The sequence below is a fragment of the Prionailurus viverrinus genome, chromosome D4 (genome assembly GCF_022837055.1).
Source record: "Prionailurus viverrinus isolate Anna chromosome D4, UM_Priviv_1.0, whole genome shotgun sequence".
NCBI lineage: Eukaryota > Metazoa > Chordata > Mammalia > Carnivora > Felidae > Prionailurus > Prionailurus viverrinus.
This window is the reverse complement of record NC_062573.1, coordinates 90,601,324-90,626,666: the sequence shown is the minus strand read 5'-3', so window position 1 is coordinate 90,626,666 and position 25,343 is coordinate 90,601,324. Positions and strand designations below refer to the sequence as shown.

The following is a 25,343-nucleotide window of genomic DNA, read 5'->3' as shown; positions in this document are numbered from 1 at the left end:
AAGCAGATCCGTGCCCCAGACTCACAATTGGTGGGGAGGCAGCAAATGTGTGGTAGAGGTGGGAGACAAAAAGTGAACAGCTCGACTCAGCGACTCAGCGCAGGCAAGTGCCCTGAGATGTGCAAAGTCCTGAGAGGGTAGGAGGCTCAGAGTGGAAGGGAGGATGGGTCAGATAAGCCCTCAGATGTGATGACGTACAGGGATTGATTGCACACCGGAGGCTCTCAGATTTTCTCAGAATCACTGCTGAGGTGTTTTTAAAAAAACGAATCTGAGTTGTATTTATCTCATCTTTTTTTGAAGTTCCTTTCCTGAGTCTGACGTGCGTTGAGGGTTGAGCGCCAGGCAGAGCTGCGAAGGTTGGGTGTTCAGTGCGAGTTTCTCTGAAAGCAGGAAAGGCCAAACACCCTGCCCCATTTTAGGAAGAGCGAGGGCTGGGGGGGTGGGGGGGTGGGGCGGGAACCGCGAGAGATGCTGAAGCCCGATAACGGAGGGCCTTCTGCAGTGAGGTCAAAAAATGTGAATTTTATCCCGAAACTGGGGGAGTTCAAAGGTCAGTTTTTGCTTTCCCCTTCCGCAGTATGCTGGGGGAGGAATTGGTGGTGGATGAAATAAGAGCCAGAAGCATTATTTATTTAGGCTTCTGCAATCCGGACAAATGGTGAAAATATATCCTATTAAGGGGATGGCAGCGTCGCTGGGTATAAAGCGTAGATACAATTAAGGAGGGAGACTATGGAATTGAAGATGGATGCTAAGGGAGGACACCTAGGGCCATTGTCTTTGAAGACAAGGGACGGTAATGTCACGAGTAGAGAGCATATAGGGTGAATCACGGGTTTAAGGGACGGATTTCCTTCTGTCTTTGTCTTTGAGATGCCAGCTCTGTGCAGTTGGATACTGAATGTATCTGCGAGACTGTAGGCTAGGCTGGAATTGTTGTCGTTTATTGAGTGCCTGAATTACAGCTAAGTGTCGCACTGAGAGAGAGTTTTACATACTTTCTTCCGTTACAGGTAGTAATGGAAAAAGTGGTTTGAATTAGGTCACCCAGAAAGAGAAATGGGATGGAGAGTCCTGAGGCAAGCCTTTGGAAACTGATATTTGAAGGGGAACAAAGGAAGAAGTGACCGTGAAGGAGATTGGGTAGAGGAAGTGAAAGGAGAGAGAATGGTGTGCTGTCTTAGCTAAAGAATGCATGGTCAGAATTTTTATATGCTTTAGAGGAGGCAGAGAAAAACTGCTGGATTTGGTGATACAGAGATGACTAGGGACTCTGGGAAAACAGGCAGTGAAATGTAAGGGTAGAAGCCAGATTGCCAGGGAGCTATTAAGCAGACAAATCCAGATTACTTTTGCAAGACGTTTAGCTCGGTAAGGTAGAGGAAAGTGATTGTCGTTTGAGGTGTCTGGCCAGCTAATACTGAGAAATGATGTCCCCAAGGCAGGTCTTTGGAAAGTCGGTCTATAGCCCTGGAGAAGCATCCTGTGTTAGTGACGAATCAGTTCTCTTTCTGAGGCTCCGAGGGTGGCTCTTAACGTCTGTTCTGCAGCTTGAGGGTTCCTCGGGCACCAGCATCTGTGGCTCAGTCGTAGTTCCAGGCAGTTAAAATCGGATGAAATGAACAAAACTCAGGCCTTCCACAAGGACTGAGGTGGGCGAAAACTTCAAGGGTTTATGGTCATCTACCAACAGATTTTCTCCCAAAAGAAAAACTACTTTATATATATATACCCCATTTAGATGCTCGGGCCAATGATAATTTTAGATTTGGGGGTGTAACCACCCATTTATGGCCTTTGCAGAGGAATCTGGAAACACTCTCTGTTGTTGACATGCTCTATAGCACTGTTTTCCGTATTCTAGACTCTGTGGTACCCATCTGTTATATGGCAAGCAAGAAAACTTAGTTCTGCTTTCTGGGGTGTGGAAGGAAATAGGCTAGCTCTGTGAGTGAGTGAAATACAGAAGTCTCCTTAATGTTCTTAGTAGAAAGTTTCTTTCTTTTTTTGTAACTGCTAATTATTTTAAAGTCACAGCATTTTATTTGTACTTCAGACCCTAATTTTTTTTTCAGAGTTTTCGATTGACTGCAGAAATCCTGCTTGAGGCAAGTGAGGTTTGAGAATTCTCCAGAGTTTCACTTTCTGTTCTTAGATCTGCTTCTCAGTTCACTCCCCACACTGAAATAGATCACTGGAAAAAACAGTTTGTGAAGACTTTTAACTTATAATATTATGATATTGGCCTTTTAGAGTTAACACACTCTGCTTTGAAAAACATAATTTTGTATTCTGCAAAGCTAATGTGTTACTTGGTATTCCCTAGTTCGCAGCCCCCTCGCACAGGGTGCGTATTAGTAAAATCTAATGGAATTAGAATTAGTGTTTAGGAAAGGGCAGGATTCTCCAGCTGAGCCAGCATGCTTTTTTTTATTTTTCAAATGAGGATTGTGTAACTCATTTTTTTTGCTCTTCAGGAAACTCCTAATCTAGGATGTAGTGAGCTTTTCTTCTAAATGGGTTTCCATCCCTCCTTTTGAGTGTTGTTTTCTGTGTGTTTTCTAAATGTCCATTTCTGTATGTCCTCCTTAGCTTTAATGTTGAAAGCCACCCTGAGTTCTTTTTAGAAGGGTGAAGAAAGCGTACAATTAATAGTTAATCTTAAAAATTCACAAGACAGATGCACGTATTCGATTTTACTTACGCGTTTATGTATAATTACTTAATCATGGAAGTAAGAAGAAAATAAGGGATTTTTTTTGAAAACCAGCTTATTTTAGGATCTGGCATTACGCCAAAAAACCTCAGCAGTGAAATAAAATTTCCGTCAAGGTGTCATTGATTTCCCGTTAGCAGACGTTTTGCGCTCTTGAATTTTATGATGATGATGCATTTGAAAACGTCACGCTGCTGGGTTTCTGTACCCAGGTATTCAGTGACTTGGGTCATTTATTTTTCTTTATCTTTTATTGTTTCTTCTCCCTCCCTGAGAGGAAACTTTAGACCTTTCTACCGCATGCATTTCCCCTTGATTTTAAACCACCAATACATTGTATATCCCTTTATGTACTTTAGGCATCTTTGTGCTTTACACATTTTAAGAAAAAAAAAAAAAAAGCAATATATTTTTTTTTGTGTCCCACTAACCAGTTTTCATCTCCTTGAGGATGATTTCACCCCTGATGAGAATGCATGAGTTAAGTCCATCCACTGAGGAGACAGGCTTAGTTTTTAGTATACAGTCTGCAGTGGGGGTTGTAACTTTTTCCCCTTGAAGCTTGTATCTTAACATCCGTTGGATAGTTCATTTCCATCCGTTTCTGAAGATCAGGCTCATTAGATATTTTCCTGGCCCAGTTCCCAATGACTGATCATTTTCATAGGAAAGAAGACTTGCTTCCTTCCTCCTGGGTGTGGTTTTCTTCCTTTTGTTACAGACTGGCTGACAGCTGTTTAGATCTTTTTGACTTTGGGCCAGTGGGTGTTTCTCCTGGGTTGCGGGTTTTGGGGTAGCTAGCATACTGTCCAGAGCGGAAGTTCCATCCTCAGTACCTCACGTGGGGGGCTGTCAACTCCTGTGATGTTGACCCTGATCACTTGGTTGAGGGTGTGTTTGCCAGGTGTGTCCGCTGTAGTGTTACGGTATCTCCCTTTCCACACCCTCTCCTTGGGCCTTGTGTCACCAAGTCCGGCCCACACTCAAGACGGGGCGGGGTTAAGCTCCGCCTCTGGGAACCCAGAGCGTCTATATGTATCGTTGCGAGTTCTGCGCGTCGGGTTGGTCCCCCATCTTTTGTTCATTCATCCAGTCGTTTCTGTCTGTACGGATTCATGTGTGTCTAGACCGAGGGTTAGAATCCACAGATTGCAGTGGGTGTTTTGGTTTTTGTTTTTGATCAGATTGTCTCAGCTTTGGCCATCCAGAGCTCTTTCGGGTTGGCCCCTGTGTTCCTGTGACATGCCCGAGCCCTTTTGTGTTTTGAGTACTTTGAGGTACGTCCAGGCTCACCGCGTGTCCTTGTTGAGCCGTAACACACTGCTTACTGATTGTGAGCTTTGTATTTACTTTCACCTCCATTTAGTGTGCGATGCAAATACAGCGTCTTCTCTTTATTACACCTGGTTGGAGCTGGAGAGCTCTTTGGATTTGGGCTTCCGTCCTGTTTGCTCATCCACAGGGTTTCGTGCTGTTTGTAGTGCTGATGAACCTCTGCCTCGTTAGTACGTCTTCATTTAAACTTCCGACACCTGTGCTTCTTTTGATTTTCGCTTGTTTCCTGGGACCTTCCTGTTTGCTCTTTTTGAGACTGCTAGGATTTGGACAATTATTCTATCTGGACCCTTTCTCGTGAGTTTGGATGGTGGAGTCTCTGGTATTACCACACAGACAGAAGGTGGGAGAGCTCAAAGATTGTACTTAGTAGCAACAGGTTGTTAACATTTTAGCTGTTACAGTTGACAGCGCATTGACGAGCAGTGCAGCAGTTCATGCACACGTATGTGCAGATTCATGCGTCTGTACTTTCTAACCCAGATAGAGGTCTCTGAGTTTTTGTGACTGGTGTGGATCAGTGCTTCCGGATTTTTAGGTCTCCACGGATTTCTCGAAAACATGTCTTCGAGGAATGTGAAAGGTTCCCTTAACTTTTGACTTGGCTCCAGTACATCACGAGAACACTCCAAAAGCTATACTTTGAAAGCACCGGTACGTCTTTGTCTCCGTGGTTCAACGTCAGTACCACGTGGTCTTGAGCTTCCTGTGTAGCACATCCGTGTGTTGCATGCTGGTGGGTTTGGATTGCTTTGGTTTGGTTTTTGTACTAGCAAAGTGCTTTCGTTTCCTCGTATTTCTTACGTGCCAAAGATGAAGTTTTTAAGAGGAGGCTCAGATTTGAGTTGACCCAGTTGATAAGCCGGCCGGTGGACCATTCTTGAGGTGGCGGGGGCACATTCTGAGTCGAAGGGGAGGGTCACACGGAAAGGCCCGAAGTGTCATTTTTCGGGAGTCTTCAGGTGTCGTCTTTTCTGCGTACAGGGGCAGAATGAGCACATGTTGTTGGTGTACGCCCGGTGGTATTTCCACCGCTGACTTCCTCAAGCGCTATGCGTCCAGGACCCACGCCGGGGAATTTCAGACAGCCGACGAAGACCTCTGCTACTGCCTGGAGTGTGTGGCCGAGTACCACAAAGCACGCGACGACCTGCCCTTCCTGCATGAGGTAACGTGGGCCGGGTGGACGGTGCGCTTCAGAGCTCGATAACTAGGGGGACGAGAAACCCGAACTCGGCTGGGTGCGTTCGGGAAACAGGATTGACTGATGAGACGGAATTAAAACCTCAGCCGACTTTCGTGATCCCTCGCTTTCAGTCATTGGGATCTAAAACAATTGGATGAGATGATGTATGGGGTTTTTTTGTTTTTTGCTTCCAGTTTGTTCTTTACGTCCGTATATCTGACAGCGTTACGTTGTTTTTTTCTTGTTTTTCACGCCTGTGTATTTGACAGTGTTACGGTCACGGGTCTGAATGGCTTGGGTTATTTTTTTATTGGTGATTCTTTTTTTCTCTTTTCATTGTTTCATGGGTACGTGGTGCAAACTTCTTTTTTTAAAAATTTTTTTAAAATGTTTTATTTATTTTTGGGAGACAGTGGGAGCGGGGAGGGGCAGAGAGAGAGAGGGAGACACAGAATCTGAAGCAGGTTGCAGGCTCTGAGCTGTCGGCACAGAGCCGGACGCGGGGCTTGAGCCCTCGAACCATGAGATCATGACCTGAACCGAAGTCAGACGCTTAACCGACACCCAGGTGCTCCTCGTTCCCTTTTAAATAGCTGATAAAGCATAGTGCTATATTTAGAGTAAAACTTTACGAAAGCGGTTTTTGCACACCTCATGTCATATGTGCCTCATACATCATAAAAGTGGCCACGTTTAGTGACTTTTCTTCAAATGAATCTAATGTGGTAGTCTACTTCTTGAAACTTCTGAAGTTTTATACTTAGGGGAAGGCTTTCTAAAAAGATCGTGACATCCAGTGTTTTTGGATAATAAGATACAAAGCTTACCTCCCACTTTTCTTTCTCTACAGGTTTTGTGGGAATTAGAAACCTTACGTCTCATAAATCATTTTGAAAAATCCATGAAGGCAGAAATTGGAGACGATGATGAATTGTACATAGTAGACAACAATGGAGAGGCACAGCTGTTTGACTTCACTGGCCAAGACTTTGAAAATAAGCTTCGAGTTCCTCTTCTTGAAATCCTGAAGTATCCGTATCTGCTTTTACACGAGCGTGTTAGTGAGTATCTTGGGTGTTCTACAAGTTTAATCAGTCTTATTTTAAGAATTGCAGGAACTCCGTTTTATCTGTATTGAACATCCGTTAAACAGATCATTAAGATACTTCATCTTTTTTCCCAGCATTTTGTTGATAGAAGTTTCCATACACGGAGAAAAGCCAGTGATCAGGTGAACACCGCGGACCCGCCACATTGATTGTGCAGTTGCTCACATCTTGCTGTATTTGCTTTATCACACATTTACTCCTCTATCCATTCAGTTAGTTTTCATTCTTGTAACTTGTCCATAGCAGAGTTCCTCAACGTTGACACCATGGATGTTTTGGACTGGATACTTCTTTGTTGTGGACGCTGTGCTGTCCATTGTGGGATGTTCAGCAGCCTCCCCGGCCCCTACCACCTAGATGCCAGTAGCCCTCTGCTCTCCCCGCTGCCCCTCTTAGGACAGCCAGACTGTGTCCACGTCGTGCCACGTGTCCCTGCAGCGTGGAGAGGGCAGGGCAGGGGAGGGGCAGAATCGTCTCTGGTTGAGAACTACTGGTCTGTAGTAATTTTCATTAATTATTATGGCATGGCGTATCATGGCTGCCTGAACTTAGGTCGTTTATATTTGTATTTCTTAATGTGAATCTCATAAAAGTGAAGACGTTACATGATCTGTCCAATCTAACAAAATAGCAGTACCTTTTTTTTTTTCTTTTCCAAATAACCATACCTTTAAACCATTTAGTATCTAGTCCGTATTCAAACTTTCCCAGTACTTGCAAAATGTGGTTTTGGCTGCTTTGTTTAAGAATCCATTCAGGGACCACCTATTGCGTTGGCTCATATTTTGTACATATTTTTGAATACAAAGTAGTCTATTTATACATACACAAAGAAACTTTTTTTTTTTGCTATAGCCTTGACTTACCGAGACCATATAGTTGCCCTGTGAAATAATGCACTTCCTGGATTTTTCAGATTGCTTCCTGGTGATGTTATTTCATGTCTTTATTCTCTGAATTTTCAGTAAACTGAAAAGCACATCTAAAGATTTGGTTAGATAAATCAATTCTTTCTAAATAAACTGTAAGTAAATTGTGTTTAACATGTTAACAGGTCCGTTTTCAAACATTTATTAATGAATACTACATCCAAGAAAAGTACATAAATGGTGAGTTTTTACAAACTGGACACACCTATGTAGCCAGCACCCAGATCAAGAAACAAAACGTCAATACCCAAGAGCTTCCTTCCTGCTTTTCCAGTTATCGATACTCTTCCACAAAAGCCATCCACTGTCGCTGACAATATTCTTTGAACTTTGACAAAATAAAGTTGATTCATTAGGGGTAGGGTAAAGGTATGAGTCTGTTCAAGACACTTCTTTTTGTGTTTTTTATTTTTTAGAGAGAGAGAGAGAGTGAGCAAGCGAGTACACAAACAGTGGAGAATGGGCAGAGGGAGGGGGGAGGGAGGGAGGGAGGGAGGGAGGGAGAGAGAGAGAGAGAGAGAGAGAGAGAGAGAGAGAGACAGACTCTCAAACAGGTTCATGGGGCTTGATCCCAGGACTCTGGGATCATGACTTGAGCCGAAATCAAGAGGCAGACGCCCAGCCGCCTGAGCCACCCAGGCGCCCCTATTCATGATGCTTCTGCAAGAGCCGTGTAGACATTTCCATAAAGCGACAGGAATTAGAACAGTCAAGCAGGGGTGGACTTGTGGAACAATAGACTCCCGAAATACACCAAGAATATTTGGGGAACTTAGTGTTAGACGATGGGAGCATGTCGAAGCAGTGGAGAAAGTGAATTATTCAGTAAATGAGAGTAGGACACAATAGCCATTTGGGGGAAAGGCTCACTTTGTCACGCCAGCACCAAGTAAGGTCCGTGTGGGTCGAAATGTAAAATGCTGATGGAACTAGACTTAAAATCATACTTTTGAGAAGACACCCTATGGATACAATTATGCTACTTACGCCAAGGGTAAGAAAAAAATACATGTATACCGGTGAAGTCACAGCAGTTCATAGGAGCACACTATGATCAAACACACAAGATTAGTCTTCCAGGCGAGTAAATACTGTCGTTGACTTTACGTTATCAGCATTTTTATGTCTCCTTTGAGAAAAAAAAAGGAAAAGAACAACTTTTTATTCACTTACAGAACAACCGAAGGAGCCAGATTCAGGAACTCTTGATAAGTTGAAAAGGTTTATGTCTCATATTTACTGTCTTGTTTTTTCTGTTTAGACGAATTATGTGTTGAAGCACTTTGTCGGATGGAACAAGCTAATTGCTCCTTTCAGGTTTTTGACAAACATCCAGGCATTTATTTGTTTCTGGTCCATCCCAATGAAATGGTGAGTACAAGTGGTAGGCGATGAAAGGACATGTTTTATTTTTGCACGTAGAGAGAGCCGTAATAGAGGGTTTCGGCGTGTATTTTGTCTAAAATATTGAACCGTTAAAAATGTACAATCACACCCCTCAAAAGGTAAGCGTTTCTCGGGACCAGCAGTGCAGCAGAAACACCACGTGATAAACGGTGGAAACCTCTAGGTCCGGGTGGCTCTTGGTAGCTGAGCACGCAGTTTCCGCCGGATGACAGTAGCTCCGGGTGTAGTCCAGGAAAGGCCGAGAACCAGAGTCCGGGCCTGTGCACAAAGTAGACTCTCCCCTGCCTGTGGAAGAAAGCTGACAGTACGGCCAGATGCTCTCTGGCACTGGCCTTCTAGAGCCACATAGCAACAGAGGAAGGAGGTCCAGCCGGGCACCCAGGACCCGGGCCAGGCACTCAGATGCTTCACGACTGAGTCTGCGGGGCCCCTCCCTGATGCGACTGGCGGTTGGCAGCCCGAGCTGCTGCTGCTAGACCGGTGCCGGATGAGGGACACGAGAGAAAGAAGAGTTGAGAAGGTAGCGTAAGAACTTAATACAAAGTTGGTTGGATGCTGTGGTAAAGCTTGTTAATAAAAGCAGCTAAGTTCGAAGAAAGCGAATCTATCAATAATAACTCGGACGGGGTAGTAACGACGTGATGGGGTCGGCAGGCAAGATGTGAGAGCGTGTGGGCTAGCTTTTCATCTTGTTAAGGGCGGAGCTAGGTAATGAATTACTTTAGAAGGTAAAAAAAAAAATGCGTTAGAAGAAATAGAGAAACATGGTTCATACAGATAAACAGGTTTAAGAATATCAGTGTTTAACATAAGTGGGCTGAATTTGTCAGTGAAGACACAGATTAGATTGAATTACAAAAGAAAATCCGTGGTTTTGTTTCCAAGAGAAACACCTAAAACTTAGGGTGCAAAAAGGTTGAAGGAAAAACAATTAATAGGCAAATACTGACCTAATCAAAGCTGGTGGAGCTATTGTTTTTTTTTTTTTTTAATTAATTAATTAATTAATTTATAAAATTGTACATCCAAGTTAGTTAGCATCTAGTGCAATAAGGATTTCAGGAGTAGATGCCAGTGATTCATCCCTTATGTATAACACCCAGTGATCGTTCCAACAGGTGCCCTCCTTAATGCCCCTTGCCCATCTGGCCTATTCCCCCCACCCACAATCCCTCCAGCAACCCTCTGTTCTCTGTATTTAAGAGTCTCTTACGTTTTGGCCCCCTCCTTGTTTTTATATTCTTTTTGTTTCCCTTACGTTCATCTGTTTTGTATCTTCACTCGTATGAGTGAAGACATATGATATTTGTCTTTCTCTGACTAATTTTGCTTAGCATAATACCCTCTCGTTCCATCTGCGTTGTTGCGGATGGCCACATTTCATTCTTTTTGATTGCCGGGTAATACTCCATTGTATGTATCTTCTTTATCCATTCATCCGTTGACGGACATTTGGGCTCTTCCCATACTTTGGCTATTGTCGATAGCGCTGCTGTGAACCTGGGGGTGCACGTGCCCCTTCGAGACAGCATCCCTGTATCCCTTGGATAAATATCTAGTGGTACAGTTGCTGGGTTGTTGTAGGGTAGTTCTCTTCTTAATTTTTTGAGGACCCTCCATACTGTTTTCCAGAGTGGCTGCCCCAGTGTGCATTCCCACCAGCAGGGCAAAAGAGAGCCTCTTTCTCCGCATCCTCACCAACATCCTCTTGTTGCCAGAGTTGTTAATGTGAGCCATTCTGACAGGGGTGAGGTGGTATCTCCTTGTGGCTTTGATTTGTATTTCCCTGATGATGAGTGATGTGGAGCATTTTTTCATGTGTCGGTTGGCCATCCGGATGTCTTCTTTGGAGAGGTGGCTATTCATGTCTTTTGCCCGTTTCTCCACTGGATTATTTGTTTTTTGGGTGTTAAGTTTGATAAGTTCTTTATAGATTTTGGATGCTAACCCTTTATCTGATATGTCATTTGTAAATATCTTCTCCCATTCTGTCGGTTGCCTTTTTTATTTTATTTTATTTTATTTTATTTTATTTATTTTTTTTTTTTTAATTTTTTTTTTCAACGTTTATTTATTTTTGGGACAGAGAGAGACAGAGCATGAACGGGGGAGGGGCAGAGAGAGAGGGAGACACAGAATCGGAAACAGGCTCCAGGCTCCGAGCCATCATCAGCCCAGAGCCTGACGCGGGGCTCGAACTCCCGGACCGCGAGATCGTGACCTGGCTGAAGTCGGACGCTTAACCGACTGCGCCACCCAGGCGCCCCCGGTTGCCTTTTTTAATTTTGCTGAAAGCTGGTGGAGCTATTGTGTTATATCAAATAAAATAGACATTTGGACAGGGGGATAAGGTTACTGTATAATAACAAAAAACACAATTTATCGAGACTGTAGTGTTTTTAAACAAGTAATATGTGGCTAAAATAGTCTCAAAATAAATGATGCAGTTATTGGTAGAACTGTAAGAAGATATGGTGGATTCATTACTGTAGAAGATTTCACTGTACTCCTCTTCCACATTGATGAATCAGTAGACAAGAAAAACAAAAGCCCAACAAGGAATGGAATATGTATACAAGGCAGTATACAAACAGAACCTAATGGGTATATATGTGAGCTGGGCATCTAACCATTTTTTCAAATACACATTAAACGATAAAAGTGATCACGTTCTAATTTGTGATAAATATTACATGTTTCAACACATGGCAAGGACTTAGCGTTGGCATCGTCCCTCTCGTGATCTCTGATCATAACACAATTTAGATAGAGGTTAATGAAAAGATAAATGAGTTTCCATATTTTGAAAGTAGCACATGCTAAAAAAGAAGTCATTAAGACTTAAGGATACCCAGAACTGAATTATAATGAAGATGCCGCATTAAAAAATTGTAGGATGTGGCAAAAGAGTGCTTTCAGGGAAATTTATATCTTTAAGTAATTGTGGAAAAGAAGAAAGCCTCAAAATTAATGAGCTGATTATTCCTCTTAAGAAGCTAGGGAACAATGGAATAAAAAAGAAAGTAGAATGAAGGAGGTAATTTCCGGATGTGAACTCACTTAACGCCTTACAGCAGCCCAGTGAGGCAGGTAATGTATAGAGGAGGAAACCGAGTCAGACTTGGCCACAGCCAGCCAGGCTAGTGTGGGGTGACCGGGTGTCATACAGGCAGCCTGGCTCCAGGTCCCCGGGCCTGGTGGTTTTGCTGTTTGCTTTGCTCTCCCTTAATCTGCACTATCTCAGCCTTTGTGCTTTATGACATTTCTGAAGAGTGCGGTCATCCCTGCCCGTCCCCCCCCCCCCCCCCCACCCCCCAATCAGAATGCTCCTCATTTGGGGTTTGTCTGATGTTTCCTTGTTGTTAGGTTCAGGTTACGCATTCCAGCTGGAGGACTGCATAGAAGTGATGTTCTGTCCTCCTCAGAGTGTCACCCTCAGAGGCGCTCCCGTGTCACTTGCTCTTTGTGGTTATGTTCGTTTTGATTAGCCAGTCAAGGTGGTGTCCCATTTCCTCACCGTATAATTTCTGTGTCTTAGCTATCGGGAGACCACAGAAGGGCCCCGCTCCTCAGCAGAATTTTCTCCCAAATTGAGCGTTAACTGATGGCTTTTGCCTGAATCACTTTTTTTTTTTTTTTAAGATTTGCAAAATCATTTCCCAACCCCAGCACTCTCCACGTTTGCCGGTCAGTCCTGGACATTGGTTCCACTATCATAATCAAGAACTCTTTTCCTTTCTCCCACTTACTTGCCTATTTATTATCAGTATGGACTCATGCATTCCTTTGTATGTTTTCCAAAAGCTTAAAATTGATTACTTATGTTGGCACGGAGCCAGCTCATTCCTGTGTCCTCTAGCTCCGTTTTTCAAACTTCTGGCCATCCACAGTAAAAAAAAAAAAAATGGTTTTCATTGGTTACATACACACATATGCATGTGTCAGCTGAACATTTCCCCAAATCCTACTCCTGCAGGATGCACGCTGGTCTTTTTCTGTTTTATTTTATTTAGCTTTTTAAGGTTGGTTGTGATTACTAGGTTTAACTCATAGCCCACATGGATTTTTAAAACCACTTCCCTGTGCTGTATTGCCATTTAGAGGTGACTTTTGATTTCTTTTGAGGCTCCACTTTTTTATCCCCTCAACTTTCTATTATGGAGAATTATAAACATACAAAAGTAGAATGGTGTAATGAACCCCCTTCTGCCCATCACTGAGCTTTCTCAGGTACCAACATGTGATCGATATTGTGTTGCCTTTTGGATTACTTAGAGCAAATCTTAGACATCAGAGCATCTTATCCATAAGATACTTAAATATGTCTCTAAAAGATAAGGGTTTTTTTTAAAAAAATGAAACAATATCACCACTGCACCTAAAGTACTAATTCCTTAATGTCATATTTCTAATCAGTGTTTAAATGGATGGAAGTAATCATCTATCTCATAAACGCTTTTTTAGGGTTTGTTCGAATCAGGATCAAATAGGGTCTAAGTATTGCATCGTTAGTATCTCGTGTCTTTTAATTTTTTTTTTTAATCTTTATTTTTGAGCGAGAGCGAGAGAGAGAGAGAGCGAGCAGGGGACGGGCAGAGAGAGAAGGAGATACAGAATCCGAAGCAGGCTCCAGGCTCCGAGCTGTCAGCACAGAGCCTGATGCGGGGCCCGAACTCACCAACCGTGAGATCATGAGCTGAACCCAGGTTGGACGCTTAACCGACTGAGCCACCCAGGCGCCCCAATATCTAGTGTCTTTTAAAATAGAGAATCCAGGGCGCCTGGGTGGCGCAGTCGGTTGAGCGCCCAACTTCAGCCAGGTCACGATCTTGCGGTCCGTGAGTTCGAGCCCCGCGTCAGGCTCTGGGCTGATGGCTCAGAGCCTGGAGCCTGTTTCCGATTCTGTGTCTCCCTCTCTCTCTGCCCCTCCCCCATTCATGCTCTGCCTCTCTCTGTCCCAAAAATAAATAAACGTTGAAAAAGAAAAAATTTTAAAATAGAGAATCCTGTTTTCTTAATTAGGTTCTTGCCGTGCATGGAGAGTTACTTACTGAATGAAGTAACGAACGTGTTGTGCCTTTAGGTTCGGCGTTGGGCTATCCTGACCGCAAGGAACTTGGGAAAAGTGGACAGAGATGATTATTATGATCTGCAGGAGGTTTTGACTTGTCTTTTTAAAGTCATTGAGTTGGGGCTTCTGGAAGATCCAGACATCTACACTTCTTCTGTCCTCGAGAAGGGTAAACTGATTCTTCTGCCTTCGCACATGTACGATACCACCAACTACAAGAACTATTGGCTAGGTGAGTGTCGTTCCTACACGAGTATGACTAGTAGTTTTCTATCATTTTCAATGAGTATCTTGCAAAGGAAGTGGTTTCTTGGTGATCTAACGAAGGATCTCATGGTTCCCAATTCTCGTGCTGTCATTAAATTGACTTAGCCATTACATCTCTTGTTTTGAGACTTTATTCTAGAAACCATCTTTGTAAGAGGTGCGTGTTCGAGGGTGGCAAATCTTGTATTTAAAGCAGTACTAGATATAACAAAACCTTGGCGTAGCGATGGACTTTAGTAGGGTTTGATGTAAGAGATTTCCCCATCTGTAAAATATTTCTTGGTGAAAGAGATACTAGCTTTGGTTTTCAGCAACTTCTACACTGACTCAAAGTAGGTCTCCCCTGCTTCACTGATTCTGAGTCCTACAGCCACGTGTCCTGTTTGGCAGTGATGAGTTCTCAGAATACGGTGATCTTAAAATTGGAGGCATCTTAGAGTTGAGGAGAAACGAATTGTGTGGTAATCCTCTTTGAAACTGATTTCTAACCAAGTTTGTACCATTTCCCTTTTTCTGTCCAAGTCGGTCTAAAGTCCTGTTACTGGGAGCGGTGGTGTCTGAGTGTCTCAGACCTGAGTGTTGGAGGAAGCGGGTACTGGTTTGCTTCATTTTACTGCCTTGTTACTCTTTTGCCAACTAAGCCGGAGAAAGCCTCCGAACGGTGTCATTTACTCAAGTCAGGAAAACTGTAAATGATCTTACAGGTATTTGCATGTTGCTGACCATTCTTGAGGAGCAGGCTATGGACTCCCTGTTGCTGGGCTCAGACAAACAGAATGATTTCATGCAATCAATACTTCACACCATGGAGAGGCAAGCAGATGGTAATAATCTTTATTTGGTAAATGCTTTGGGGTGCTGCGATGGGCCCTTTTGAAACATTAGTGTCATTGCAAGGATTTGGGTGTGTGGCATGGAGAAAGGAATGGACGTGTTTATGGTTCAGTCACAGATTCAGAGTTTTAAATTGGAAATGACCTTGAGAGTTCAATTTCAACACTTTACCTTCATAAAAGATGAGACGGAAGGCCAGGGAAGTTAACTTACTTCTTCACGTTGAAATGCCCAGTTAGTGGTGGAATCAAGACTAGCAAGTACCTTTCCAACGACGTGGTAGTTAAAATTGTGGGGAAAGCCTCTCCTGTCCCTCTGTCTTCCTTTTTCCTGGTTCTTCTTCATTTCACTTCTGTTCTCTAGGGTTCCGCTGTCCAACATGGTGACTGCTAGCCAAATGTGGCTATGTACATTTAAATTAATTAAAATTAACTGAAGAATGTGGTCTTCCAGTCCCACGAGCTGTACTTTGAGTGCTCAGTAACCACATGTACCTGGTGGTTGATACTGAACAGTGTGGATAAAGATCATTTCCCTCATCACAGAAAGTATTCTTGGGACAGTGCTGTTCAGGTAGTTTACAAGCTAGGGTGTAAAACTTGTAGTAATGTTTATTATTAGACCCTAACTTTCTTTTGCTTGTGGTTGTGTCAGGCTGATCAGGGAGGATCTGTAATGAATGTTTCTAATCTTGATGAAGGAATGAATAGAGATCCAGGATGCCAGATATTACAAAAACATAATGATAATTTTTCTCCCACATTCACTTCTCTTTAGGCAACTCCAATGTGGATATAAACTCAGTTGTGCAAGATTGCAGAACAACTATATAAATGTTATTCTTTTTTTGATCACATAGCTTCTCTTGCTAGGTTATTCTCAGAGTTATTACTAACTTGTTTTCCAGCCCTTACTATATTAATAGGTCATTTCTTCGTGCCTTGCCCATACAATTCTGTCTTCTCTGTTAATCCAGTTCCCCTGACTTTCAAGATGTGAGTCACGTGACCTCTCTAAGAAACCTTTTATAATGGCCTTCACCTAATTGATAACTTTGTTCCTTGCTTGAGAGCTTACTGGGCATAAGACACTGTGTCAGCTGCAGGAAGGGATGAAAAAGTGTATGAGAAGGTCTACACAAATGCCTATGATAAAAAAAAAAAAGTAGAGCTTAAGAGCCTTGAGGAAAATAAAGCAGAAAGTTCTAGAGTGACCAGATAACATCATCAGTAACTGAGTGAGCACTGTGTCAGAACAGGGCGGTAGATCAAATGACCAGGGAACGTTTGATGGAGAGGGCACGTTTGAGCTGGGCTGGAAGGACGGATAGGATTTTGCTAGGGGGTGCCAATAGTGAGGGCATTCCGGGTCTTACTTGGGGAGAAGCCAGCTGTCTGTCTGTGCTGTAGACGGGGTATGATTATGGGGGCGTGAAAAATAAAGCTGGAAAGAGACAGTAGAGTAGGATCTTCCAAGTGCATGACTGAGGACTTTGACTCTCCTTGGGAGACATTAAGGAGCAGTTGAAGGCCTTTGAGTAGGCAGTATTTTGCCACTGCACGTCTGATAGGAGGGAAAGAACTGGAGGTGAGAGCTTCTGAGTGATGGGAATTCCTGCCAATTGGATGAAAAGTAGAGAACAAAGCCACGTTGAGATACGGTTGGATGAAGGGTGTGTATCCGCTTAGCCATTAGCTAAGGGATTCGGTGCTTTATCGCAGCCAAATGGCATACAAAATGCAGTTCGAGCTAACCCAGAATTTCCCATATCACGGGCTTTGTTCAGTAGGAAGGATGTTTCAGGTGTGGCAGACAGGGTGAGAAAGGTGAGTTTGCCTAGACTCTCTCAGTTTGTTCCCCGTTAAAAAATTTCTTGGAGGCATATAGCATTGCTTGGGAAAAAATGCAGAAGGAACTTTAAAATTTACCAGGTTTTTAAAGCCGGTGTGGTTGGCGCCACTTTGCGTTACATGACTTGGTGCTTTGCTTTCAGTTTTGTGGCTCCCCAGATAAAGCAAGCCTAACCCTCAGCCTGCTTTCATGTCTTTGTCTAATCGTTGCGTGATTCAGCAGTTACTTCGTTGTATTTCAGATGATAGCGTGGATCCTTTCTGGCCAGCATTACACTGTTTCATGGTGATTCTGGATCGCCTCGGATCAAAGGTCTGGGGTCAACGCATCGATCCTATTGAGGCGTTTCAGACTATTATCAATAACATGAGCTACAATAGAGAGATCCAAAATATACGGAACAGCTCTGTAAGGTTAGTTGAGTTAACGTGTCAGGATTTTAATGTTTATTTTTGAGAGAGAGAGAGAGAGAGAGAGAGAGAGAGAATGTGAGTGGGGGAGGGGCAGAGAGAGAGGGAGACACAGAATCGGAAGCAGGCTCCAGGCTCTGAGCTGTCAGCACAGAGCCCGATGTGAGGCTTGAACTCGCAAACCACGAGATCATGACCTGAGCCGAAGTCGGACGCTCAACCGACTGAGCCACCCAGGCGTCTGGTTGTGTCAGGATTTTCACATAGGCTCTGTGAGGAAGTCTGTTGTAACTGACTTAGCAACAGGGTTTTCTCCTTTTTGCTTTTTTTTTTTTTTTTAATCATGTCAGTGGTTTCTATTTATTCTTACTACTTTAGGACCAAGTCGGAACCGGAGTCGTATTTGGATGATACAGTGACTTGTAGCCAGATCGTGTACAATTACAACCCTGAAAAGACCAAAAAGGTATGAGGCGTTTCGAGAATTCAGATGGTACTTGCCCTGCCTTTGTAGAGACAACATTGCACCTAATTGGTTGACTCGCTGATTTTATCATACACAGCTGCTCCGAACCAGCTGCTGCATAAGGGGTTTCTGGTTGAACGGATGTATCATGCCCTGTGAAAACTGGACTCTTACTACAGGGTGCACCCTTTGGAAGATTAAGGGCAGCTGGGAAGATTGGAAAGGTTGTGGGATGGGCGGTGGGGGGTGGGGGGGATGAGTGACGGAAAGAAGAACACAGCACGTGCAGGTGTCCTGTCCTCACGAACCCCTGACGTTGACGTTGAACTGTTTTCCATCTCTTTGGGGTATGTGCAGATACATGGGAACCAAAGTAGGAAAACCAAGCAGCATATTTTCTTGTTTAAAACTGTGTGTTAAGCCTGCCACGAATGGTGCTTGCTTACCCAAATGTCTGTATTTCTTCCATTTTAGGATTCCGGGTGGAGATCAGCCATTTGCCCAGATTACTGTCCTAACATGTACGAAGAGATGGAAACGTTAGCCAGTGTGCTTCAGTCAGATATTGGTCAAGACATGCGTGTTCACAATAGCACGTTTCTGTGGTTCATCCCCTTTGTTCAGTCCCTCATGGATCTTAAGGATTTGGGTGTGGCTTACATAGTAGAGGTGATTCACCATCTGCACTCTGAAGTCAAAGATGTCCTCAACCAAACAGATGCTGTGTGTGACAAAGTTACTGAGTTTTTCCTTCTGATTTTGGTGTCCGTGATTGAACTGCACAGAAATAAAAAATGTTTGCACTTGCTGTGGGTTAGTTCCCAGCAGTGGGTGGAGGCTGTTGTAAAATGCGCCAAGCTTCCCACCACCGCGTTTGCACGGAGTTCTGAGAAGTCATCTGGAAATTGCTCCAAAGGAGCAGCAGTGATATCGTCTCTGTCACTGCATTCGATGCCGTCGAATTCTGTCCAGCTGGCTTGTGTGCAGCTGATCAGAAGTCTCCTTAAAGAAGGGTATCAGCTTGGGCAGCAGACTCTGTGCAAGCGATTCTGGGACAAGCTCAACTTATTTCTGCGTGGGAATTTATCTCTAGGTTGGCAGTTGACTACTCAGGAAACCCATGAGTTACAAACTTGTTTAAAGCAAATTATTAGAAACATAAAATTCAAAGTACCTCAGTGTAGCACTTTTGTGGATCTGACCCCCGTATGTAAAACCCCTCCTGCGTCTTACAATAAAGAAGAAAGTGAACAGACAGGGAAGAAATCTAAAAAAGGCCTGCACTGTCTGGAAAACTCCAGCCCAACATTTTCTAAAGGACCAATGAAAGCTGAGGCATTTCAGATGCCAGAGAATAGATTGGTCAAAGCAAGTAACGCTAGCGAAGAGGATAGTGAGCACAATTACATAAAAGATTGGAAACTAGAAGGCCGTCTCTCAGCAGAGTCATGCATAAAGCAGGGTAGCAAAAGGCTTGTCCCGGAAGGAGCTCAAGATGCAGTCAAAACAAGTAAAGGGAAGCAGAAGTCTGTGAAGGAGAATCCTACGGATTCCAGAAATGGTCCGGAAAGGGGATGTGACAGAGGGGTGATAATAGCCGCACGTTCGTTGACTGATTCTGGCACCGACTCCCTGGAGAAGGCGTCCACATCAACTGAGGATTTCTCTTTCAAGGGTGATGTTCTTGGCAAAACCTCAAAAGGAAAACCTAAGGGACAGAAAGCTGAAATCTGTGCTAAGTTATCACATGTAATAAAGAAGCAACACAGGAAAAGTACTTTGATCGATGATGGCAATTTAGAGGAAAAACTGACTGTGTCTACCATTGACAGTTTCTTTTCAAGGAAAGATTCAGGAGGTCAGAAAGGGGATGGCTTCATAAACCATCTCTCTTTAGACCCTGATGACGTTCCCGATGATAAAAACGGGGAGCGAAAATCTCAAAACAGTTTATTGCTGAAGAAGAAACAATTCAAGAGCAAAGAGTTAGATATTTTCTCTTCCCGTGAAAATAGCTGTCAAATACAGGAATGCCAAGCAGATGGTAAAGATTTGGTCTCGTTTACGGAAATGACCGATACTTGTGTGAAGAAAACGTCTCCCTTCAAAGACCCCGTGACTCTTCTTGAATCGAGAGATAAGGAAGTTGGCAAGAGTACCACCAGTCAGGTGTCTTCTCACTTGAGGGAACAGGTTCCTAGCCTCAGTCCACAGTCCAGCACCTTGACAGATTCCCAGATAGACCGAGACCTCCACAACTTATCTTTGATAGCCCAAGCCAGTGTTATTAAGTTTCCATCAGAGTCAACTCAAAAAAGCTCATCCCAGCTACAAAGAAAAGTAAAAGATAAAAGATGTTTCACGGCTAACCCGAGTAATGCTGGAGAAGCCTGCCGGGGCCAGGTGATTGTTATTTCAGATTCTGATGATGATGATGGTGATGAAGGGATTCTGGGTTTTGAGAAACACATTAAACGAGATAAAATAGGCATCAAGAAAGAATATCCCGAGGAGCATACTTCAGTAGCTAGTACAAGTGTGGAACAGAAGCTAATAAAGGAAGAAGAGGCAAAGTCCCTATTGGAGTTTGAGGAATCGGATTCTCAGTTTTTTGAGTTTGAAAGTCCACATGAGGTGTTTTCAGTTTGGCAAGATCAGGAACCAGACAACAAGAATTCAGTTCAAGAGGATGAAAACAATTCACGTCTGACTCACGTAAACGATGTCATGAATGATTGGGGTTACGATACGGATTATGTATCTGAAGAGGTTATTAAGAAAGTAGCAGAGGGCATTGAAAAACACGCAGAACCACAGAGTGGTAGTTCTGTCGGGGAATTTTGTGAAACTGAAGTGAAAAAACGTAAGAGAAAACGACATGAAAAACCTGCAGCTGAAGATCCTCTGAGGCCTTCACCTTCTGAGAGAAACGAGGACCAGTCTGATAATGAGAGAGGTCTGACTGAAAATGATCTTAAAAGTATAGAGCTGAGGTCAAGGTCCAGGTCGAATCTTCAAAGAGGCACTACAGATTCACTAAAGAAGTCTTCTCCAAAGCTTCGTACTTACTCCAAACCCGTTAGGAGAGTCCCGCATTCTAAAACTAAGAAAACACATTCAGATACCAAAAAAGGGCAGAATAAAAGTTCGAGTTACATAAGTTGTAGGACGACTCCTGCTATAGTCCCACCAAAGATACTTCGCCAGTGCCCTGAACCAACTTCAACCGTTGAAAAACTTGGTCTGAAAAAGGCTCCTCGTAGGGCATTCGATTTATCTCAGCGATCTCTAGGGTATTTAGTTCAGTTACGGGACCATGGCAAAACCGTGGGAGTGGTTGATACCAGAAAAAAGACTAAATTAATTTCTCCTCAGACTCTCTCTGTCAGAAATAATAAGAAACTGTTGACAAGTCAAGATCTTCAGTCGCGAAGGCAGGCGAAACACAAATCAAAGCAGAAGAGGCAAGGCTCTCTGGGTTCTGAAAGCAGAGCTCCTACAAGAGCAGGGCTGCGTTCAGCACAGAATCCTGACACTCTCGTCCCAGAATCCGATAGCTCAGATTGTCGTGCTAAAGGAGGCGCCGAGGTGGGTGCTAACAATACTGGAAAGCCATCAATAAAACGCGCGTCTTCTGAACCAGAACCCGTGAAAACGAAACGTGTTTCTCAGGTGGCTGATGATCCTTGCCTTTCGAACCAGTGCGCCTCTCTTGTGTTAAATGGAAGAAAAGCAACACATGAAGCCATTGTCTCTACGTCAGCTGACCCTTTAGGTGGAGGCGACCTAACAGGACATCGTTTAGAGTTGACCGCTCTGAAAGAGGGAGAGCCCAGATCCAACAGTGACTCGGAAGATGAGAATATATTTCTAACCCAGCACGATCCCGCAGATATGGATTTATGTTCACAAATGGAAAATGGGAACCAGAAACTCATTGAAATAGTTCATGGAAAAGATACAGCTCTGATGGAAGAAGAATCTTGGAGCAGCACAAAATGTAAGTACAAGGATTGTGTCGAAGCCGCGCAAAACCAGGGTGAATACTGCTCCAAACACTGCGAAGCTAAAGCAGTGGATGAAGATGTGTTTCGTAAACCGGGCTTGCCCCCCTCTGCGTCCAAGAGACCCTCCACTGCCAAGGTCTTTAGCTCAAGTAGTACTTCACGAATTGCTAATCTTTCGAAGTCTTTGGAAAGTACCTCCGCACCGCCACCGGCCCTCAAACAGAAGTCAAACGGGGTACCAGCTGTTTTGAAAGTCCCACAGCCAGCCTCTGTGTTGTCTCCAAAGCCAGTGGGTGAGGTGAAGAGTTTGTCTGATGTTCTCCGTCCTCAGACTCTGAATAATTCCAACAGGCAAGGTTACAAGCTTACCTTTGGCGAAAGCAGATCTTTTTCGGCTTCCTCTGCGGTAAACGTTCTCTTGTCCTCACAGTCTATCTCGGACACCTTTGTTAAAGAGGTCTTAAAGTGGAAGTACGAAATGTTTGTGAACTTTGATCAGTGTGGGCCCCCCACCAGCCTTTGTCAGTCCATCTCAAGACCGGTGCCTGTCAGATTTCAAGATTGTGGAGATTATTTCAATGTTTTTTTCCCTTTGATGATACTGAATACTTTTGAAACGGTAAGTATGTTTTAAATGTATACCTGCCCAGACTTTGAAGTTGCCGCTTTTTTTTTTTTTTTTTTTAATGTCGGGTAGTAATTAGAGTACAGTTAAAATAACTGCTCTCATTTTGATTTAGATGTAGCTCTTAGATTGTAATGTTGAACGGCTGTTTGTGCCGGACGCTGTTCTAGATGCTGATGAGACAGAGGAAGCACTTTGTTAATCACTGCCCTTCTGGAGCTTACAGACACCCTTCGGAGTGCTAATGAACCAACTCCAGAGGTAGCACAGGAGTAAGTGTTTTTTGATACAGAGATAAGGGAATCCTTCTCAGAGGAGATAGTCTCCCTTCTGCATTTATTTTTAAATTAACATAGACCATTAATGAAGTTTTCTTGAGTCGGCACAGGGTGTATTACATTGAACAGCATGAAGCAGTAAATTCTGTTTTTCTCTCTATATGTCTGTCTTCCGGTTTCTCGCTCGTCCTGGTAGTTGCTCTGTCCCTTTAGCTGCCTCCCTTCCTTACCTCCCTCAACGCAGCCCATTCGGTTCTTCTGCCTTCCTCGCTCCCCCCTGACCGGGATCGCCCGATAAAATACAAGATTCCTGTTAGAGAATCCGCCCTTCAGCTTTGGCAGGTTCTAGCACCAGATCCTGAAACTCAGCGATTCTTTTTTCCAGCCGTGTCCAGTCTACCACTGAGCCCACCAGAGGCATCCTTCATCCCGTCAGGGTTTCTGATCTCTAGCGTTTCTTTTTGATTCTTGGAATTTGCAGGCTCTGCTTTTCCCATTAAACTCTTAGCATAGTAATTATGGGGTTTTCGTTTTGTTTTGTTTTGTTTTGTTTTAATTCCTTGTCTGGTCATTCCCGCTTTCCGGCCACATCTGCCTCTGGTTCTGGTGCTTATTCAGTCTCTTCAGACTGTGGCCTGTGAGTATACCTTATAATTTTTGTTGTAGGGTGGACATGATGTGCTAGGTGAAGGGAACGGCCAGCAGTAAGTGGGCCCTTGAGTAATGTGGCGGTAAGTTGAGGAGGGGGGATCGTCCCGTAAGCCTGCTTCTGCCTGTGGACTGTGAAGCACACACATGCTTCTCTGTTCCCTGCACGTCCTCAGGTGGGACAGGAGGGCCAGAAGGGGCTGCAGTTGGTTATTGCTCTTCCCTTCAGTAGTTCAACTCTGGTAATGAAAGAGTTTCTGCAAGATCGAGCCTTTGCAAGGTCAGAACGTTCTAGTATATTTCAAAGTGGTGTCTTTCTTCCTCCCTATGCTGGGAGCATGAGGGATGTTCTCCAGTGCTCACTGCGAGGGCCTGGAAGGCCTCCTAGAGGTAAAACTCCGCGAAGCGCGGGGTGCCCCTTATGGCCGGGTGCCCCTAGAGTCCTCGTCACTGAGCTGTCCACACTGAGCCCCTGAGCGGCTTGTCGGTTCCAGTTCAGGGTTTCCTCTCCTGGCGTTAAGGTTTGTGCTCCCGTCATTTGTGATGATGTGAAGGGTTGTCGATTTCCCAGCTTGCTTTTTGTTGATAGGATGAAGTGGTGACTTCCGAGTTCCTCGCATGCCGAACTGGAAACCAGAAGCCACACGTTGATTTTTCATGTTTCTGTCGCTTGGGATTTTAGGTTCCACATTTCACTGTTGCTGGTTTGGGGGAAATTTTGCTGTTTAGCATTGGCTTTCCGGAATGTTTTTGCTTTCTTCATGCGCTTTTTTGTTGTGTATAGGTGGCACAGGAGTGGATCAGCTCTCCAAACAAAGAGAAGTTCTATCAGTTGCATGTACGGAAATTTCCTGCTGATTATAAAAAGTACTGGGAGTTTGTGGGTAAGTTCTTTCTTCTGTAACTTGGAATATATAATAATTGGAGCTTTCTATTTGGGGAAACCTCATTGTCATTTGAAAAATTTGAGACCTAGGTTTCCTAAGCTGAATTCGTAACTTCTTCCAAGCATGTTTAAAGGCTTTGTTAACGAGGTTAGTTACTGGGACAGTTATGAATATAAAGTTTGTGGTTTTAACCATTCTGTAACTAAGCACAGGCCAAGGTGGAAGCCGGACATGGAAGAGAGGGTGAGTGAAGGGGGCTTGACAACGTTGGGACGGTGGGGGGGGTGGGGGGGTGGGTGGGTGTTGTAAACAACAGGTGTGTTGTTTATAGTTGCTCAGCATTACAAGCACTCAGAGTAAATCTCTATGCCAGGTCAAAACAGTTGCACGTGTTAAGACTTTTGGTCCGTATTTGCCTTTGCCTACTGAAAGGAGCATCATTTTGACTCCTGCCATGAAGTGTAAAGATAGACCTCTCCCTCATGTTGCGAGTTGAAACTTCTTTTCCCCAGTTTTATGTATGAAAAATGTATCTCATTTGAGTTTATAGGGTTTGTCCCAAATCTTTTCTGATCATCTGTATTCTTCGAGGGGGTGTGGGGATAAGTGTCTTTTCATGCCCCTTGTCCTTCTTTCTGTTAGGGATGTTGTTTTCTTCTTCTTTTTTTTTTTTTTTTCAACGTTTTATTTATTTTTGGGACAGGGAGAGACAGAGCATGAACGGGGGAGGGGCAGAGAGAGAGGGAGACACAGAATCGGAAACAGGCTCCAGGCTGCGAGCCATCAGCCCAGAGCCTGACGCGGGGCTCGAACTCACGGACCGCGAGATCGTGACCTGGCTGAAGTCGGACGCCCAACCGACTGAGCCACCCAGGCGCCCCTTGTTTTCTTCTTAATCTGCAAGCATTCTTGTGAATTGCTTTTTTCAGTTTCTTCATTTCTGGTTCAATTTCAGGTGCAGTTTTTGAGGCATAGATAATTGCTACATATATTCAAAACTACCATATTTATTTCTTCATGGTTTTGACTTTGGTCTTAGAAAGTGGGTAAATACTTCCATATTTTCTTGTAGTAGTTTTATATTTTTAATATTTAAATTGCAAATTTATCCGGCATTTATTTTGGTCACATGATAGAGTCACATAGTATTTACTCAATCTGGCTTCTGTAACACGTCTGTAAAATTCATCAATTTTATGTGTGTCTTCACTGGTTTTTCATCATTATGGTAGTATTTCATTATGTGACTATGTCATGATTTTACTGTGGGGTGTTTGGGTTTTTTGGGTTTTTTTAAATTATGATTCTACTGTT

At 43.7% G+C, this 25,343-nt stretch overlaps 1 protein-coding gene across 9 annotated transcripts in view; it reads left to right on the top strand.

Annotated features, from left to right (window-relative positions):
- The window catches only part of SETX (senataxin), a 66,801-nt gene that overhangs the window by 1,887 nt on the left and 39,571 nt on the right, over positions 1-25,343 (top strand). For 8 of the 9 annotated variants that reach the window (XR_007146509.1, XM_047831272.1, XM_047831269.1 and 5 more), the window contains 9 exons: positions 5,039-5,222; positions 6,091-6,301; positions 8,540-8,649; positions 13,769-13,988; positions 14,728-14,847; positions 16,950-17,121; positions 17,497-17,584; positions 18,059-22,210; positions 23,927-24,026. Coding sequence is in view for 8 of the 9 variants with exons in the window: in XM_047831272.1 (XP_047687228.1) it covers positions 5,046-5,222; positions 6,091-6,301; positions 8,540-8,649; positions 13,769-13,988; positions 14,728-14,847; positions 16,950-17,121; positions 17,497-17,584; positions 18,059-22,210; positions 23,927-24,026 (5,350 nt within the window). In the remaining variant the exon portion in view is untranslated. Of the gene's footprint in view, positions 1-3,897; positions 4,709-5,038; positions 5,223-6,090; positions 6,302-8,539; positions 8,650-13,768; positions 13,989-14,727; positions 14,848-16,949; positions 17,122-17,496; positions 17,585-18,058; positions 22,211-23,926; positions 24,027-25,343 lie in introns of those variants that run through there. The other variant, XM_047831271.1, reaches the window with a different exon arrangement.